The sequence below is a fragment of the Periplaneta americana genome, chromosome 1 (genome assembly GCF_040183065.1).
Source record: "Periplaneta americana isolate PAMFEO1 chromosome 1, P.americana_PAMFEO1_priV1, whole genome shotgun sequence".
NCBI lineage: Eukaryota > Metazoa > Arthropoda > Insecta > Blattodea > Blattidae > Periplaneta > Periplaneta americana.
The window spans coordinates 154,117,522-154,138,728 of NC_091117.1; the positions used below are offsets into that span (position 1 = coordinate 154,117,522).

Sequence of the window (21,207 nt, forward strand, 5' to 3'; positions counted from 1 at the left end):
CTAGATAATGTCCGACAGTCTTGATATGTTGGGGTAGAGAGTTCCAGAGATGAACTGTAAAAACGGTGAAAGATGAAGAGTAGAAGGATGTTCTGTGTTTAGGGATGGAGAGTGTGATATGACATTGTGAACGAGTATCTATTTCGTGATATGAGGACAAATGTTGAAAACGAGAAGCTAAGTAGCTAGGGTTAGAATTCTGAAGAATATTGAAGAGTAACGTGAGTGAATGAATAGTTCTTCGCTCTTTGAGTCGGAAGCAGGACCTGAGGACAGCATATTTAGTGAAGGTGTGAAACATTAAAAGGAAAAGATTTATGTTAACATTGTTGAGAAAATGAAGATATGAAATCCTATATAATCAAGGCACTTCATAAAACATTGTTATTATTACATAATTATTTTATTGGTGTTGTGAAGATGAAAAGAATTGTCATTGTATTATATTAATTATGTATTATATTGTCTTGTATTGTAGTATTGTATTGCTTTGAATTGTATTGTATTGTATTGTATTGTATTAATTATGTTATATTCATAGCATTGTAGTAATTTTCTATCATACTGGTTGAGTGGAAGAGAAGGCCGAATGGCCTTAACTCTGCCAGTTAAAATAAACCATCATTATTAAAACGTCGCAAAAAAGGATATAATGTAACTAAACTATTTGGTACAAGTAATATGGAATGAACCACGATGCAACATGACAAGTTTCGAAGCATGACCTTCATAGTTACGTTCTTTGTGCGAGGCGACCAAGATCAAGATCAAGTTAGGATATTACAGAAGATCCAAAAATATCTACTACATCTGTCCTTGAGGGTGTTCGAAGAGGCTTCCTGCTCAACAATGAGTTGTCGTCAATCTGGTGTACAACTGGGTAAGCCCGTAGCCCGTATATGGGACCGGTATTACAAGGCAGGAGGAAGAGAAAGCCAGCACTACCGTGAAGCCAACAGCTGAGTGAAAAGAGAGGGAGAAGAGAAAGAAGCCTTCCTCCACATACTGCAGCACCGGCGGCTTCAGTGCGAGAACAGACGAGAAACAGAGCACGGGGACTCGGAGGCGAGCGCACCTGTCAAACAGTCTTAATCAAGGACACAGTGTCAACGAATTGTGAAGTAATGCTTCAAAACAAACGAGATACGAGTGAACTCATTTTTACAAAACATGATCTTGTGTGACAATTGTTGAAGTAAACCATTTGTTAAGACTACAACTGTCGAAAGGAATAAATAATGTGAATTAATTGTGAGAAAACGAGGAATAGAAGAAGCAATTAAAATAGTTTCTTGTCAAATATGTGAATAAAGCTTTTTTTTTTATCTCTGAAGTTTACGGTAGCCTTCGTGTTCAGATTGTAGTAACATACAAAGGATATAGGCTATAAATAGCAAACAAAATTCTGATGATTTGTTGAGAATGTGTGTCAAAACGAGTGCAGGAAGTTATTAATTATAAAGGTAGGACTATATCCAATGAATAAACTTTATTTGAAGAGAGTGAAAGGTGTAAAAATAAAAACTGTGAACTAATGCAATGAAAAAACGAAAATTGATTTTTTTAAGAAACCTTAGAAACGACTAACAATGCATTCTTGTGAACCTAGCTGTTTTATATTCCGTAACGATGAAACGTAAACAATGTAAACACAGACGGATGTACTTCGTCTGATATTTTCTGTTTAGCTGTGAAGATCTGTGACGCGCGCGTGTGTGTATAGTGTGATGAGTGAATCAGTGACCCTAACGCTCAAAATGGCGACGACCAGTGTTGTGATGGATGTGTTTGGTTACGCTTTCTGCCGCTGGACGTTAATGAAGGCGCTAGTGGGCTTGTTACTTCTGATGCAAGTTACAGGTAAGGAAAGAAGAAAAGCAATTGAGGTCTTCAACCTTTCCTGTTCACTAAAGTCATCTTTTAAAAACAGAGACGTTGAATAAAAAAATAATTGAAACAGTGAATTTGGATGGGCTAACCGGTCTTCTTTCTGGTCTGCCTTCACCTTGGTTGGCATGTGGAATGTGAATTTCTGTTGTGGAAGCCGGGGGACTAAGGTTTTAAACGGGAATTAGTTCAGCCACACAGAAGAAAGAGCGGATAGCTTATAATCTTCTTACAACGAAATGAATTAATATTACGTATAATCAGGATGCGAATTAAAGGAGGGAATGGGGGATTCCCCCCCTGTTGGAAAGTTATCCCCCTCTCATAAATTTATATTAATATCCCTGCCAGGGATAACTTCTGTCCCCCCTCACAAAATATAATTGTTTTAATACGAGTATACTTTATAAAGTAAAGTATAAAGTAAGCAAAGAAAATAATATAGATGTATTATCATCACCGGCAAGCTGAAACAATCAGTAACTTAGGAATTACACATCTTATCTTAAGCCTGCTCATGGATATAATTATTATTATAATCAAGATGCAAGACAAGCAACTCAGTGCGACCAAGCGTTGAGCCGTATCGAATGAGGATAATAATAATTTTATAAATGATATTCACGAACTAGGATTCTATCCCCCCCCCCCCATCAGAAATCTTAATTCGAACCCTGCGTATAATTCAATGAGGAGAAGAAATGATGACCTAAACTCTAATAAATTATGATAGAAATATATAAAGTATTGTCTGTAATTTCCTGTATCCCACGAAGACCATCTATAATAATATTGTCTTATAAATATAAGATAAATTTCCGTCTCCTTTTCCTTCGAGTCATCCCTCCATCGTTCTTATGTCTTAGTCATGCCGCCCTCACACAGAAGAAATTAAGGGTCAAAAGGAGCCCGCAGGGGAGGGCTCAATAGAGGCAATCCCTCTTACTGAGAAGCCAGTCTTTTTAGTGTTTAATATATTATGTAGTCACGACTATTTCCATGTGAGTTGGTTTCATTACAATAGCTATATCGGGAGAGAGATATGCAGCACAGAATGTTACTCTGAAAAATTATTTTCATGGGAATCGAGGAAGTGTTTTGTTCCTATTCAGATGAAAACCTTCGGACGTTCCTGGAACATGTAGCTTATAAAGCTGTTCCAAAGAAAAAAAGTATGGATATTACATGAATTTAAATTACGAAAGACACCTACGATCACCTACAATAAATAGTAAACCCTTTCAAGTTATCTGTTCCCCCCCCCCCCCACTTTCAGCAAGTGCTTTGACTATAACTCACACCATTCTTGAACTTCCTTATTTTTTGAATGGCTAGCTTCTTCTTTTATTTGTTCCCCTCCTGTAATGCTTGGTGTTATAATTTTATTTATGCTGTTTGCATTTTATTATAGGCCTATCCTGACTTCGCATGAGTACCGCAATGATGGTAAAGGCATGAGTTCACAGAAATTTATTTTTATGTTTTTTATCTAACTGATGTATAAATTGTTTTACTTACAACATGGGAATTATACAGCTTTTTCTTTAAATAATAATTTATTTTAATGTCCTTCAACTGAGTACTGTATAAATTGTTTTATACATCTTGATTACACAACTTTGACCCTGTATCACTTCGGAATATGTATTAGGTCTATATGACTTTCTCGTGTTAAATTCTATCGTAGGCTACCTGGTTTACATGTTTCGACCTGTTATTGGTCTTCTTCAGAACTCTGAGTTCTGAAGAAGACCAATAACAGGTCGAAACATGTAAACCAGATACGATAGAATTTAACATGAGAAAGTCATATAATACATATTCCAAATTGTTTTACTTACAATATGGGAATTATACAGCTTTTTTTAAATAACAATTTATTTTAATGTGCTTTATCTAAGTACTGTATAAATTATTCTACTTACAGCGTAGGAATTATACAGTTTTTTATTTTAATAATAATTATTTTAATGTCCATTATCTAAGTACTGTATAAATTGTTTTACGCACAACATGAGAATTATACAGCCTTTAATTTTAATAATAATTTATTTTAATGTCCTTTATCTAAGTACTGTATGAATTGTTCTACTTACAGCTTTCTTTTACATCGCTTTTATACAGTGTATACCTGTACTTCAGAATGCGAACAAGTATTTAAAATTTGTATGTTGTTCTAAATTGCAATCATTTATAATCAGTACTCGAAATAAACCGATATATCATACACTTTTTTTTTTACTTCAGCATTCTTGTAGATATTGTTTTAATGAAATCAGATGTATAACTTGAGTTCAGTTAAAATCAGACTCTGCACCTTCATTAATTCTACTGAACATATTTTCATAACGTACAATGTCGGGTGAATGTCAGTTGCTAGGCCTACATGTACCAGTTTTGAGGAATTTGAAGTTGAAAGATAATCAACCTATCCAATTTAATTACGATAAATTTTTGAAATTTCTAACTGAACTCCCAGTACTGTGTACGTCCTACTTAAGTAAAGGGTGATTTCACACGAAAGTGAACTGTGAACATTGGTAGTTAACCCTTTAATTTTTTGTCTATACCAAAATTAAGTGTTAGGAAAGCGTATTATAAGAAAAATACGAGCTTCAGTGTGGTATTTATTATTGTCTGTGCCATGAAAACTAAACATAATATTAAGCTTGCCGAAAAGCGTAATAAAAAGAGAGTCTAGACGGACAGAATTAAGTTCTCACGGCCTTGCACGAATGTGATTTGTTAACGAAGTTAATAAACAATCCCTCTTTCTTACCGAAAATCTTCCGGTATGGATGAACCATATCGTTTAATCATTGTCCTATATCTGTATATTAAAAAGTTCAATAAACACATTTTCAGCAAGAAATTACTATGTTTGTGGCTCAGTGCTAGCGTACTGGTCCTCCATCCAGACAGCCCGTTTCGATCTCGGCCTGGTCGTGATGGACTCTGTGACATGTTGCAGAGGATATTTCTCGGGATATTCCCTTCTCCTCTTTCATCCCTCCAACACTCTCCTCCTCCCTCTAAGTTCATTTATCTGCGATAATTTAAAGTAGGCTGGGGTGGTACGGGTCATCGATGCCGATACAGAATTTAATGACTCAACCAGGGCTGAGCCAGGATGGCCAGCCTGTCAGCATGGGATTCAGAATGTTATACGGGCCACCTGTCGAACTGGAATACTCATTTCTGGATCCATCCCTAGTCCAGTCTTCAATAAACCAAGAAATCCTTCAATCAGAACTTAGGCCTAATAGCAGTCTGTAAATAAAGTTGCTTTCTTGTCATAAGGGCAACTGTTCCCCATTTAGATACTAGAGAGCTTCAACCAGCGCTGAATTAGGAATTTTGGGTATAACATATAATTAAAACAAAACTAAGCAAAAAAAAGTTTTAATCAGGAACCCAAAATTAGGCCTATTTAAAATCTTTTACCTTTTCTTTTTCTGAAGCGTTTGCTATTTGCTAGTGAAGTCGGTGCAAAGAAATTGCACACATATTCTTACCCTCAGTACCCGAATATTTAACACACCTGTAATTCATTAGATGTGTCACGTTATGTAGGCTATATATATGGTGTGCGGGGAAAAGAGTGTACAAGTAAGTCAGAAATTGGTAGTTTTGTGTTATGACTTCCACGTGAATAAAAAATGTAGCTACTTCTTCACATGGTATAGGCATAAAAGACATAAGTCTGTCATTTTCTATAATGATGTAGAGCGTCATATTTCCAACGAGCACAATGATATTGGTCCTTATTTCAATATTTGCTTTTGCTCTACTCAAAACTTGTAATTTATGACTTATGTCCTTTTCACCGTGCACCATAGACACATTGACACGCTTGCCGTCGATCATGAGCTCGTATACAGTATATATCAAATTAGGACAAAGACTTCGTCCATCTGGTTTAATTTGTGACTGATAAGGTGATAAAGAATGTGAAAATGCTGAAATAATAGCATAGGAAATAGGAGTATTCGATAAAACTTGTTCAGCACCGTCTTTTTCCTTTGCTAAGCACTAGAATTAGTCCAGATTTGAATCCTGATCTTCGGCGTGGAAAGATGGAGTCAGTCTAAACACACTAAACCGTTCAGCTAACGATGAGCAGATATTATTAGAATTATACTACTGGTACTTGCTAGGGGTTATTTTTTTATCATTACGCCTTCTGTGTAAATTATTATATTTGCGATACGCCTACGTGACATGTATAAATTCGACTGAAGATCTTCGAAATGTAATAAATGGTATCAAGATAAACAATATTTAACAATAAATACATGATCGAAAATATCAGAGGATGTTGAAGTCGTGAAATCACCCATGCAGTGTCCCTGCAAAGTCATAGGGAATTTTGTAACATTTAAGTGTGTGTCTAATGAACTGAATGAAATAAGCTGTGAATTTTGATCAATCCTCGAATAATAATAATAATAATAATAATAATAATATGTAAACTAAAATAATATAATATAATTAAGACAAAATGTACTATTAAAACGACACGTAAAGAACTGTTCTTAAACCACACAAATTAACATTTAACTAGTATATATATATATATATATATATATATATATATATATATATATATGTGTGTGTGTGTGTGTGTGTGTGTGTGTGTGTGTGTGTATAATGCCAAGCTTGTATTCACTGTCTATAGTTACGCATGTATTGTACACACGTCTGATTTCCGTCCTTGTCAAAACACAACAGAATAACATTATTTTTTTAATATAATTGCAAACCTCCTTCTCATAGACTATAATAAAGTCTTCCAAGTAGGTTATGTATATAATTATGAAGATTTATTTTGTGTATAGGGATGGTTCAGTTCATAAGATGTGTCTTAACATAAGCAATTCCATAGCAACCGAAGTCGAATTTCCGTTCCACGATATTTTTATTTTTAGTCTATTAGTGTAGGCGGAATATAGATGCTACATGTCAAAAATAAATAACATAACTGTTATGTAGCACATAGCCGACATAAAAAAATTACACATTAGACAAAATAACTAAACCACAAATTTTCATTATCAGTATAAACAGTTAATTAATTGACATAAATTTTATTCCGCCACTAGAGTGATATATTCGATAGCATTCATTTAATATGTTTTAGTTTTATTCGAAATATTCACTCAATATAAGAAATGCATCTTACTTACTTACAAATAGCTTTTAAGGAACACGCAGGTTCATTGCCGGCCTCACATAAGCCCGCCATCGGTCCCTATCCTGTGCAAGATTCATCCAGTCTCTATCATCATATCCCAAATCCCTCAAATCCATTTTAATATTATCCTCCCATCTACGTCTCGGCCACCCCAAAGGTCTTTTTCCCTCCGGCCTCCCAACTAACACTCTATATGCTTTTTTGGATTCGTCCATACGTGTTACATGTCCTGCCCATCTCAAATGTCTGGATTTAATGTTCCTAATTATGTCAGGTGAAGAATACAATGCGTACAGCTCTACGTTGTGTAACTTTCTCCATTCTCCTGTAACTTCATCCCTCTTAGCTCCAAATATTTTCCTAAGAACCTTCTTCTCAAACACCCTTAATCTCTGTTCTTCTCTCAAAGTGAGATTCCAAGTTTCACAACCATACAGAACAACCGGTAATATAACTGTTTTATAAATTCTAACTTTCAGATTTTTTGACAGCAGACTAGATGACAAAAGCTTCTCAACCGAATAATAACAGGCATTTCCCATATTTATTCTGCGTTTATTTCTTCCCGAATGCCATTTATATTTGTTACTGTTGCTCGAAGATATTTGAATTTTTCCACCTGTTCGAAAGATAAATCTCCAATTTTTATGTTTCCATTTCGTACAATATTCTGGTCACGAGACATAATCATATACTTTGTCTTTTCGGGATTTACGTCCAAACCTATCGCCTTACTTGCTTCAAGTAAAATTTCCTTGTTTTCCCTAATCGTTTGTGGATTTTCTCGTAACATATTCACGTCATTCGCATACACAAGAAATAGACCTATAGATCTAAAATAGGTAAGAAACACTAGTGACAACAATCGTTGCGCAAGATTGGAAAGTGTAGCCGTGGTTACAGAAAAAGTTTACCCCGTTTCAGATAACTTACTGAAGTGTTATTTTCAGATCATAAACATTGTAAACGGGACATAAAACTGAAATGTCTGTGTTTTAGAGATAAAGGTATCGATAGAGGACTGACACAAAAACATCCGCAGAAAGCGTATTAGTCCTACTTTAAATGTGCACAAAGCGTAAGTTCATGTTTCTAGCTCCACTGCCTGCCAAGCTGATGTGTGACATATTAAATGCACAAGCTTTTAATAAGTAATTATTACTACAATTATAGTATGCATATGATTATAACATAAACTACACAGGACGATGGTCTGGTTAGTAGTCACCTAGGTTCGCGGATTCAAACCCGGTCGAAGGTGGTAAGAATCATAAATCGGTGATTTCCTTCAAAAGTGAAGTAAGTTTGGCAGTCCATATAAATTTACATCACTTAAAAGAACCGTGTCCTTCATGCAAAATTGAACGACAATATTTCTCCTACATCAAAATTAAATTCTGCTAAGTCATAATCACCGCTATCATCACACCACTGGTGGTAATGAAATCTTGGTTAAACATTTTTACTGTGCATCGACCTCGGTTAGGACTTAAACAGGAATTACGGTAATCTCTAACCAGTCATATTCGAACGGTTAAAGGAGATAACAATTGTTTAGTAGTAAAATGAAATGGCATCCAGACTCACATCTGAGGATTTATAACACAAATTATATTTGAATTACTTGGATAGGGATGTCGATGAGAGTGAAATTGTCTTACAATTAGTAGAAAGAATTCTTACGAGGAATTCGGTGAGAAAAAATTCCAGTATACAGGATTTACCGTCCTTTACGGAGCTAATTTCCGAAGACATTCTGAGCAAAAAATTTCATATAAACATGGGTCCTATTCTCAATATTTACAGTGTTACGTTTCGTTATTTGAACGCAGTGCTGTGAACACGTGATCTTGGTCGGTGAAAGTGATGTGATTTGTAATAATTGTTGTGATAATTGCGTAAGAATAATGTAATTTTCTAGTTAAAAATAAAAAAAGATGTCTGTACGAAGCAACTAGGATGTTCACAGCACATTTTTAGCTTCATAATACTTGCCAATTAAGGAAATGATACTTCTGAGTGGTTCATTCTCTGTTTGTATTATTCTTTTACCTTCAAACTAAAGAAAAAAACGTATTTTACAAACAACTTTAAATTAGTGTAACTCTGAAAATATTGAGAATAGGAACTATATTTATGACATTTTTTGCTCAAAATGTCTTCAGAAATAAGCGACGTAAGGAACGGCAAATCCTCGTGAATCACTCTGTATATTATATCGCTTCCAGGTCAGTTCGTCTGTAGACAGTAGATCTAAAAGAGAAAAGTCTGAAAACCACGATAGTCCAACGAAAAGGATGTCCAAATCAAGAAGGTCTAACGCGCCAGCATGTCTAAATGTACGGTAAGTTACGTCTGAGTTTAAGAAGGTCTAACAGCTATTTTTCCATAATGTAATAATTACATCAATATGCAACATTTTGAAAGCAGCAGTAGATTCCACAAGATGACAAACTCAGTGGAAGAATGTCATTGTAAATTTCAAAGAATGGTAAACTGTAAATTTTAGATAACAAGAGAAGATAAAGCATATGAAGAATTTCTGATACAGCAGTTACTGGCAGACCGTGTACGTATTAAACATGCTAAGCTTATTAGGAAAAGTACCTGATAAACGTAGGTGAGGTGCAGGGTGCGAATTAACGGGGGGAAGGGGGGATCCCCCCCCTGTTGGAAAGTTATCCTTCTCTCATAAATTCATATTAACATCCCTGCCAGGGATAACTTCTATCCCCCCTCACAAAATATAATTGTTTTAATAAGAGTATATGTAATTTATAAAGTACAAAGTAAGCAAAGAAAATAATATTTCTGTATTATCATCACTGGCAAGCTGACAACAATCAATAACTTTGGAATTACACATCTTATCTTAAGCCTGTTCATGGATATAATTATTATTATTATTATCAAGATGCAAGACAAGCAACTCAGTGCGACCAAGCGTTGAGTCTTATCGAATGAGGATAATAATAATTTTATGTGTAGTATTCTCTATCTAGGATTATATCCCCCCCTCCATCAGAAATCTTAATTCGCACCCTGGTGAGGTGGTGAAGATGATAGATAACTACCAACAACATAAAGAGCGAGGAAACATCCTCGTCTACTTCAGGGCCTTCAGCTATCGGTTGGAACTCCAAGAAACCGAACTCGATGACGTTAGGGAGCAATGTTGTAGAAACCTTCTTCAAAGTTAAGCCCGCTTCAGACGGTGCGTGTTTCTGTGATGAATTCCAAGGTGGCTGCCCTGATGGATAGCCTGCGTGCTCACTTGCCGGAAGTAATACGCTCTGGTGGCTCCTTGGATGGCTAGCTTGCTGGATTTCGGGGTAGGTTCCTTGCTATTTTTCGTGATGGTTTGCAGGCTGGAAACCAAAGATGATCATACAATATCACCACTGAAACCATGTCGCCATGTTCGTTGTTTTCCAACTAAACCTGCTTTTTTCTATATTCTTCAGTTTCTAAGAAACAACAATTAAATATCGAACTTTAGCTGTTTTGCACTTATGGCTTAATTACTTCATTACGACATTTACTACTGTTAATGTAGGACTTTAGTTGTTTTGCACTCACGGTTTAGTTTCCTTTTGACCATGAGTGTTGACAACAGATGAAACAGCAGATGATTTTCCAATTTGAACTGTGAAAAGAGCCAGCTCCGTGTGAACAACTACCATCACCGTAGCCAACACGGGAGCCAGCAAGTGAGCACGCAGGGCAGCCATCGGCGCAGTCACCTTGGAATCCATCACAGAAACTAGCGCCGTCTGAACCAGGCTTTAGTCACGATCGAACAGTTGTTATAACTCAGAAGTCAATCTCAATAAAATATAACGCGTTCATTGCACACGATGTATCTTTGTCTTTCGTCTTAGACTTTTACAATTTTAAGTACGTCACAAAATTTGGCATCGATTCCTATTAGACGTACGTATGTATCAATTAGACCAAAACGTATTAGACCACTTTTATTAGACCTACTGTTATTGGACTCATTTTATTGGACCTTATGACATTAGACATAATTTATTCACACTTACTGGCTATGTATCATTAAATCTACTCTGTCATTTCTGTTGCAACAGACGGATCATTTGAAATATCCCATATACAAAAACATTCCTATTTCTTCTATGAACCAGATGTTTGCAACGTTATGATTATATGCAACTTGTATTTTCCGCAATATAGTAGCACAGCTTGGCTTCAGGTAGGTTAGGTTATGTAACGGTGGCTAGGGACGGGTTAGGGACGATCCTTTGCACGTCGGCCATACTGAGGCCTATTGTGCTTCCCGATGGCTTTTTCTTAGGTCGTAGACTGAACGAAGAGAGGTTGGGGACGTATTCTAGGATATTGCACAGTTTTCTTGTATAATTTGGGCCCTGAATTACACACACATATGCATTATCTCCTGCTTCATCATTTTCTTTCATGGATGTTACAACTTCCCCCCTTGTTACATGTTTATATCTAATAATTCTCTCACTTCTTCAGGCTTACGTTAGGATATGATCATTTGCGCTTTTTATTTTTTATTTTGTAAGATTTTAACCTAACGTGTAGAAAAACAAATGCAACCCGAAAACATAAAAGCTCTGAACGGCAACAAAAAATCAACACGAAAATAATACAGAATACGTTCGTTTCAGTGTAGTACAAATTAAGTGCAATCGTTTTAGGCGTGAACTGTCATTTTTGCAGAGTCTTTGTATCACTTTATACAAACAGTGTACCTTCACAGACTTTATCCTGGTTAAATTAGGTAACAACTCACGATGTGTAGGCTAAATAACCGGTGATTATAAATGTTGCACCAAAATTACATTTTAACCACGATTAGTTTTTATCCGTGTATATACCAATGGAATCTTTCTATATGGAAGCAAAGTTTTAATTCAGGAATAAAAGTAAATCAACAAAAGGTTAACTCTTTATGAGGATGATATAGTTATTGTACAAACACATGAAGATGATTTATAACGTTCCATATATCATTTACAACAGATTTGCAAAGCATGTAGCTTAGGATTAATTTTTCAAAACACAAAACGAAAATAACGGCGTTCTGGGGAAAGAATATGATCCTATCGAAAAATAATATTAGATATTCAGTCTCTGGAACAAGTCAGTCGTTTAAGATATATGGGATGTAATGTAAGTGTAGGAAACAATCAAGATATAAACACTAACTTGGCAAAATATTAATCAGTTTGTGGTGCGGTACACAGAACTCTAAAACATAAAACAAGAAAAGAAAATAGAGTTAAACTTTACCGAACGATGGCAACACCGGTGTTGATATATGGTAGTGAGGCCTCGGTCACTACAAAGAAAATTCAAAGTAAATTATAGGGAGCATAGATGGAATCTTTAAGATGAGTTGAAGGTTGCACAAAGTTAGATTATATACAGTAAATAATGAAACTATCACAAAAGAACTTAATGTAAAATTAATAAATGAAGAAGCAGAAAATGTGAATAAAATTCGTATGAACATATCCAAATAATGGAAAACAGAAGAATACCAAAACTTGCTTTCACTACAAGCTATCTGATGTGTGTAGACCATAAAAAGATGGCTGGATGTACTGTGTGGACGTGATAAGCAGAATGCCTTATCCTTGGAGCGAAGATGATATAGATTATGATGATATTTAGAAACTTACAGTGGAATAGGATGATTTTATGTTGTTTCATTTTTCTATTAGTTTATTTATACTGTATATGATTGCATTTTATTTTTGTTACATATTCTACAATCTTATTTTACTTACCTGATTGCATCTCTTTACTATTCTCATAAATTCTATTTGTCTCAGAGATACTAAAAGTACCGAAACACTTAAATGGTTGGAAGATCTGGCTACGGAAGAGAAATTACTGGAGCGTAATAAGAACCACGGAAGTGATATAGATACTGTGACCAATAAGCAGCAAAGAAATGCACACAGCTAAATTAAGTGAAGGTATACGACAAGAATAAAATTTTACCCAAAACCACCTAATAAAATAGTCCATTGCTAAGATAATATTTCATAAATTATATCAAGTTATCCCTTGTATTGCTGTTACTGTTGCTAGAAACGACTGGATATTTCCATTTTACTAGTTAATCGTGCCGTAGATGTAGCGACGAACATGAACATGAAGAATAGCTTTATACAATATATATATATATATATATATATATATATATATATATAATATTAAATTAGAAATATTATAATATTAAGGTATTGGATAACAGTATATTATGAAACTAGTATATGAAGGGTTCAGAGCCATAGTGCGCCAAGCGCCATTTATTAAAAACGGAGAAAGCAAGTTAAGTGAATACCATAATTCAATGAAGATTGACATAAAATTTTGTTTGATTGTGTATACTTTATATTACTTGCTATATGTTTCCATTGAATTATGGTAATAACTTCATTTTAACCCTTGTTTTCTACGGTTTCAGTAAATGGCGCTTGGCCCACTATGGTTCTGAACCCTTCATATAGCGTTACATTTTATTGCACGAGACAATATTTAGAAAACGAGAGAAGCGAGTTTTCTAACTTCGGCGAATGTAATAACTATATAGCTAATATAAACGTGTTTCATACGCTTTTTTGTATGACAGCATTATAAAACAATAATTGAGGCATTGACATGGGAAAGGTCGTAACTGCCAAAAATTCGAATTTTTAGGTTTTTCATTGAGAAGGTAGTAAATGGCCATGCCAATGGCACAGAGAAGGTAGTATGTCTGTATGTAATGAAACGAAGTTGGAAATGTAGTCACTAGATGTTGTAAGTTGTATGCGCACAGCTGTTGGCGCGGAGAAGGTAGTAACTCCTTTTACAACATCAGAGTGTGTCTAGACAAATTTGGGCTGTTAACTGTGCAGGGCAGAATAAAAATCGGATGATTCTAATGGTACTGATTTACATTATTGCCAAGAAACATTTTGATTCAGTGGACTTGAAATTCCTGGTTTCAGAACATTCCTACATGCCATGTGATAGGGAATTTGGCATCAAAGAGAAAAGAAAAAAAAATATGCAAGACCATGGTTCCAGAAGAGGTAAGGCCTAATTATGTAATAATGATGAAGGATGAGGATTTCTTCGTCTTTTCTGCAGAATGTGACAAGTTTTTGAATACAACTCCTATCAAAATCAGCACCCTCAACTGGATTAGACTCTCAAGAGCTGATTTTCCTCTAATAAAAACAAGACAGTCATTTAATGATCTTGAAATGTGGACAGAGCACAGGATTTTTAAGAAAGGACAGTCATTAACGTCAATCACTAACTTGCAGTGCTTGCAACGCCTTGAAAGAAGACCAGTCGTCCCTGATGCCAAAAAGAGAGACTTGTTATCTATGTTAGACTTCCTCGATGAAAAGTATCATGCATTTTACCGAAAAATTTGTGCATAATGTATAAATAACGTTAATTCTCAGTTTGGCTAATGAGTGATTTCAATGTTGTGTTTTCATAAAATAGGATTTCACAGATAAATCTGTGCCAGAATTTTCAAATTTCATATGTAACACAAACATGAGTGTATGCCTTTCATTTAAAGCAGTTTCTGTAATAATGTAAGTGAGAAAGTGTTCATAAATTTGTTTTTTGCTTCCCCTGAAAAATTTTGTTTTTGGCAGTTACTACCTTTCCCATGTCAGCGCCTCAATTAATAAAGAATTAACTTATCAAATTTTTAATGGTGGGTAATTTGATATCATGGTTTGTGAAGAATGGATTGCTATGACAACAATGATGTATTAAATATTATAGCATGGCAAATCGTTTCATAATATTAATTTTATGGCACAAATTATGCCGTCACAATAGAAATCATAACGTTTTAGTTGGCATAGTAATATTTTACGGCACTGATACAATAATGCGGCTTATTATGCACGATTTTGACTAACGATTACATGGTTTATAATATTGATAAAGCCTACAAAAAAATGCATTACACTCGTGCGTAAATGGACTTAATCCACTCGTGGAAGTTACACTCACTGCTTTTACTCACTTCTGTAAGAAATAACTATTAGCTCTATGTCAAAAATGTTTCATTATATAGCATCAAATGTAGCATCCAAAATCGTAAAGTTTTATTGTTGGTAAACTTTGAAATAAAATATGCATCTTAATTCTTTATGTATAAAGTAAGGCCTACGTCGAGATTTTCAAAAATGTTTCGCCTTTTATTCGGACAAAAGTGAACAAAACAAATGACGAATGTCGAAGTTAAAATTAGCTTCAAAGTCGTGCAGTTTTGTCACTTTTATTTTGTCTTTATTATTATTATTATTATTATTATTATTATTATTAATATTATTATTATTATTATTATTATTATTATTATTATTATTATTATTATGTCTAGTGACCAGAACATAGCACGAAATGGAAATATAAAAACTGGAAATTTATCCTTTGAAGAAGTGGAACAATTCAAATATCTTGGAGCAGCAGTAACAAATATAAATGACACTCGAGAGGAAATTAAACGCAGAATAAATATGGAAAATGCCTGTTATTATTATTCAGTTGAGAAGCTTTTTCATCTAGTTGCTTTCAAAAAAATTGAAAGTTAGAATTTATAAAACAGTTAAATTACTGGTTGTTCTGTATGGTTGTGAAACTTGGACTGTCACTTTAAGAGAGGAACAGAGGTTAAGGGTGTTCGAGAATAAGGTGCTTAGAAAAATATTTTGGGCTAAGAGGGATGAAGTTACAGGAGAATGGAGAAAACGCAGAACTGCATGCATTGTATTCTTCATTTATATAGCATAATTAGGAACATTAAATCCAGACGTTTGAGATGAGCAGGGTATGTAGCACGTATGGGTGACTCAGAAATGCATATAGAGTATTAGTTTGGAGGCCAGAGGGAAAAAGACCTTTGGGGATGCCGAGACGTATACGGGTGGATATGATTAAAATTGATTTGAGGAAGTTGGGGATATGATTCTAGGGATTGGATTAATCTTGCACAGGATAGGGACCGATGGCGAGCTTATGTGAGGGCGGCAATGAACCTCCGGGTTTCTAAAAGCTATTTGTAAGTAAGTATTATATCCATTTTTTTTCTCTTCCGATTTAGAAAATCATGACCGAAAATGTTTGCATCGAATATAAAAATCAGATACAAATAATGACTTAAGAATGTTAATTGAATGAAAAACCGATACAGAAGATCAAGAACGATACAGAATCAAACGTTAATGATAGGTTTCTCCGTCCGCATTTCCCTACTTTCTCTTATGATGGAGCCGACATTTAGCGCCGAAACGTTGGATACCTCTATACCTAGGACATGGTGCAAATACTCAAACATCTCGCACCACGTCGATCACCGTGGAAGTCTCAAATCGTTCTGAATGCCACAATTCATTAAGCTGTGTTGTTGATGTTATTAATGATGTGATGATTTGATGATAGTGGTAATGATAATTACAGCGATAATAATAATTTTTTGTTATGGAGTCATATTGTTTTAGCTAATTAATTATTTAATAGTCCTTGACTTCGTAGAATAATGTCTGCGTGGCGTTTCTTCACGACCTACCCATTACGTAAGCTTAAAATATCAACTCTACCTTCTTCGAGCACGTATACTTGTTCTTAATACCCTGACGGCTATTTCCATAATGGTTTTTGTGAAAATCTAAACCCATTTTAGTAACATCTTAACTACCCACCGCAGCGTTACGTCTTTCAAACAAAGCCGTACATAATAATCGAGTACAATGATCCGATGCGCTTTTTATTTTCGAACAATAGGCCGTTTCTGAAGTCTCGTCTGTAGCTCATAAAAGCAAGAAAGTTAACTACATAATTCATTATATTTTAAGTACGTTTCAGACTGAGACAAGACCCACTGCAACTCATCGTTGGAAAGAAGATTCTACACAGTTTACTCTTCATTCCCAATAGTAACAGTCACAGCCTTCAGGAAGCGTTGTTGTAGACAATTCAACAAAATGACTGTAAAACGCGACCATTTTTACTTTTGTGAAGCAGATAATGAATAAAGAAACCTCATTATGCTCCAGAGAAGCAAACCTGTCTATTCTAGAAAAGCATAAATAATCCAATGACTATATACCGAAACTATTTATTGCTCAAATCATAATTTTTGAAACGTATTTGATTAAGGTATACTTCAATACAGTAAATACAGAAAACGTGATAATCACATCTGTCAAACTTTAGTATAAAGCGATACTTAAAATTTCACTGTAGTACGAAACTACTAACAAAATGTGCGCATCTCCTATGTACTGTTGTGTTTAGATAGCTTGGGCGGTCATAATCATTCTGCGCAGTAAACCGAACAAGTCCATTTAAGGGGTTAGGTACAGCTTACAGCAGTAAAATTTTGGAAATATTCAACATTTTTTCCCTCTTGTACAATAATGAAAATTGGTATGTGTAAAACACTGTCCTGCTATATGAAAAAAAATTGTTATTTAAAAAAAGATTTACATTTTTTTTAAATTCAGTTCACTGTGCAGTGATGAAGCGTTTCCCACATAACTCAAAAACTATCCAACATTCTGTGATTAAATTTTTTGTGTGTATTTATGCATTTCATATCTACAATACGATGCAAGATGACTTCTCTATCTTTGATAGATTGTCTGATAAAAAATAAATCCACTTAAAAATGATCAAATATCAGTACTTTCTTCTAACATAAAATTAAAAAAATATGATTTATTAAGGAATGTAGTTGAAAGAGCATGATATTGTAAACGTGAGTTTCAGCAATAAAATAAAAGAGACCATGAAAAAGTTAACACGTTTATGAGTTATGAGGGAAACGCTTCATCACTGCGCAATGAACTACCACCATTATTAATTTAAAAAAAAAAAAATATATATATAATTTTTTTTAAATAGTAAAAATACGTTTTCCATATAGCAGAAGGACAGTGTTTTATAAATACCGATTTTCATTATTGTACAAGATACAGTAATGGAGGAAAAAAATGTTGAATATTTCCAAAAATTTTACTGCTGTAAGCTGTACCTAACCCCTTAATACTGATAACGAAAAAAAGGAGTCTATGGTTAGTTGCTATGTAGCTCTTTTAGAGTACACTTCTTTTCCTTGTGCAAGTGGGTAGTATACTAATTATTGCAAAACATTAGTATCGTAATGGAACCAATATAGACATTGTAGTTGACTTTATTGTAAGTGGAAGAGTAAAAACAGAAAACTGCCGTGTGTTAAGTACGAGTGTTTGGATAGGAATGAGTGAAAGAATTGTGATCGCCCATGGAGTGCAGGTACGTGATCAATGTTTTTCAACATATCTATAACGTACGTCAGCATACATGCAGTTCTCCTCCTGGCTCCTCCTGTTCCACTGAATATTATGAGAAACTGATTCACTCCACACCCCCACTACTCAAATGTTCGCGCATAACACCGACCAAGATATCTAAACGCAACAGTACCGGTAGCCTACTTTTAAATTGTGTGAAATGCATTACGTGTTTCGCATTAATGTTTTACATCGTTGATTATATACTGTATACTAAAACTATTAAAATAACAGGTTTTTTAATGATACATTTTTAAAGTTATAATGATGATGATGATAATAATAATAATAATAATAATAATAATAATAATAATAATAATAATAATAATAATAATGTTTCCGATTTAACAAAAATGTTTTATACTTTTTTCGGTTTTCAGATGTCACAAAATAATACAGGGCTACTACAAAAGAATCGTTCGTTTTCAAACTGCTGTTTCCGCAACTAACCGAGGATTCAGACAATTTTGTCTTCCAACAAGACGGAGCACCCCCTCATTGGATGCTTGCTGTTCGTGAATATCTGAACCATGAACTGCCGAATCGCTGAATTGGGCGTTTTGGTTCAGATGACCAAGCTCTGTTCCCTTGGCCCCCCAGATCATCTGACCTAACGCCATGTGACTTCTACCTTTGGGGGTACATTAAGGACCACGTCTACGTACCTCCACTTCCACAAACACTGGTACAGCTGAGGGAGCGCATCAATAATGCAGTAATGACCATTGACAGGACAACGCTACACAATGTGTCGAACGAGCTGGACTATCTCCTGGACGTATGTCGTGTCACCCGAGAGACACACATAGAATATTTGTAGAGTGTGGGAATAAATGTGTTGCGTGTACGGTTCTTTTGATGTATCACTCATTGTTGTACGAGTAATACTTTGGAGAATATAGCAGTTTGAAAACGAATGATTCTTTTGTAATAGCCTGTACAATGATATATAAACTTACAAACTAAAACATCTGATCGAATAAGGTATTTTTTAAATGCGTTAAGACCTCTTATGTTCTCTACATATTTATCTCTGTCATCTCAGACATTTTATTCTAGCCTTCTTTCTTTGAAAGTTGATCAGATTTCTTGCTGCATGTTATTTTTGATCTTCCACGTTTTTTCTTCTCTAAACCATGACATTGCACTGTTTAGTACTGCTCTTGTAGGCCTATTTCTAAACGTGTTGCAGAAACAGAATTGCGCTTTCCGGATCTCCTCCTGAGGAATCTACGAGGCGGATTAAAAAGTAAGATAACAAGAACTCTCACGGGTGACATATTCCCCCTGGTGGTCGAATTTTTCGCCAGGGCCTCAGCATCAGACCACAGCTTTATCACGTAGCCATTATATAGCGCATGTGTTACATTAGACCCTCACAAATTCAGTTGTAGTAAGATGCCTACGCGCACGGAAACATGGTCAAACGTGGAAGTGCGTAGTCGTAGTGCGATCCGGTTTTTGTGTCTGAAGGCCACCTCACCAGCAGAAATTCATCGTCAACTTGTTGAGGTGTACGATGCCAATGTGGCACTTTCGGTGGGAGGTACTAGGTCATCCTCCCTAGAGCTCCGATCTGGAACCCGATGATTTCCATCTCTTTGGACCGTTGAAGAAGCATTTGGATGGCAATCGATTCAACACCGATACGACCGTTCAGCAAGCCGTCATGACGTGGCTTCAGGGACTTGACGCAGATTTCTTCTAATCCTGGCATCGATGTTTTGGTCTACCGTTGAAACGAGTGTTTGGACAACTGTGACAACTATGTTGAAAAGTAACTCGTACCAGTCCCCTACTATTGTGTATCAGTGTATCTGTCTGTGAAATATGATTTGTCCATGAGAGCTCTTGTTACCTTACTTTTTGAAGCACCCTCGTAGAAGTAATCTAGTTTACATCTTATGTACTCTACTAAAAATTTTACTTCCGAATATAAATAATAATAATAATAATAATAATAATAATAATAATAATAATAATAATAATATTACCCAGCCGCGTTGCATGCAACGACTAAGGCTCTGTTTTAACATTGTTAGTACGAATTTTTCCTTCAACATGCTCTTTGTCCGTTGTCAACATGATGTATTATGTCTAAGGTGATGGACAGATTTCGTGCTGACTCCACATCACGAAGTTTCGCTAAGTGCAGACTTACAGTATGTCTATTGTGTAAGGTTGAAAATGTCTGAAAGCATAAGGTCAAAAAACCCTGAGAAGGGTAAAAAAACTAAGAAATAATTATAATAATAACAATAATAAAGACGTATCTGCTTCAAGGACTGTTTTTTTTCTTTCCGTTCCTTCGTCGTCTCCATGCAGATTGTGACCTATCACCAGACCTTTACAAAAAAGGAAACTGTCAGGTAATGCTGTTACCAATTACGACAAAACTATAGAGGATTTCACGTTAATAAAAAAGCATTGAATATATGGGGGCTGTTTCCATCAACTATTTAAAAATGTTTTCTTGAGAATTAGTAATTAATTAGTTACTTTTAATTAACGGAACGCAATTTCATTGAGAACTAGAGCGATTTCATGTGCTAAAAATTGTTACACTTCTTAAATTACCATATACTTAATTTACGAATAACGGGGTAACAGCTAAATTAGTAGAATAGCCTTCCGTTCTTTTGCCAAACATATCCACTGTGGACTTCAACAGAGAAGTAGGGGCGGTACAGTTGAGGCCAAGATTTCATACTGTTAAAATAAGTGTAAAATTGTCTGCGATCTATAGAAATATATGTACACTGCATGTAATATGCTATA

The 21,207-nt window shown here is 35.0% G+C and overlaps 1 protein-coding gene across 2 annotated transcripts in view; it reads left to right on the forward strand.

Moving 5' to 3' along the window:
- The first annotated feature begins 1,003 nt into the window (after nt 1-1,003).
- Nucleotides 1,004-21,207, forward strand: part of pwn (pawn) — a 169,496-nt gene continuing 149,292 nt past the window's right edge. Inside the window, exon 1 of one of the 2 annotated variants that reach the window (XM_069829932.1) lies at nt 1,004-1,860. In XM_069829932.1, coding sequence (XP_069686033.1) covers nt 1,728-1,860 — 133 coding nt within the window. In that variant the 5' untranslated portion in view covers nt 1,004-1,727. The remainder of the gene's footprint in view (nt 1,861-21,207) is intronic. The other variant, XM_069829930.1, reaches the window with a different exon arrangement.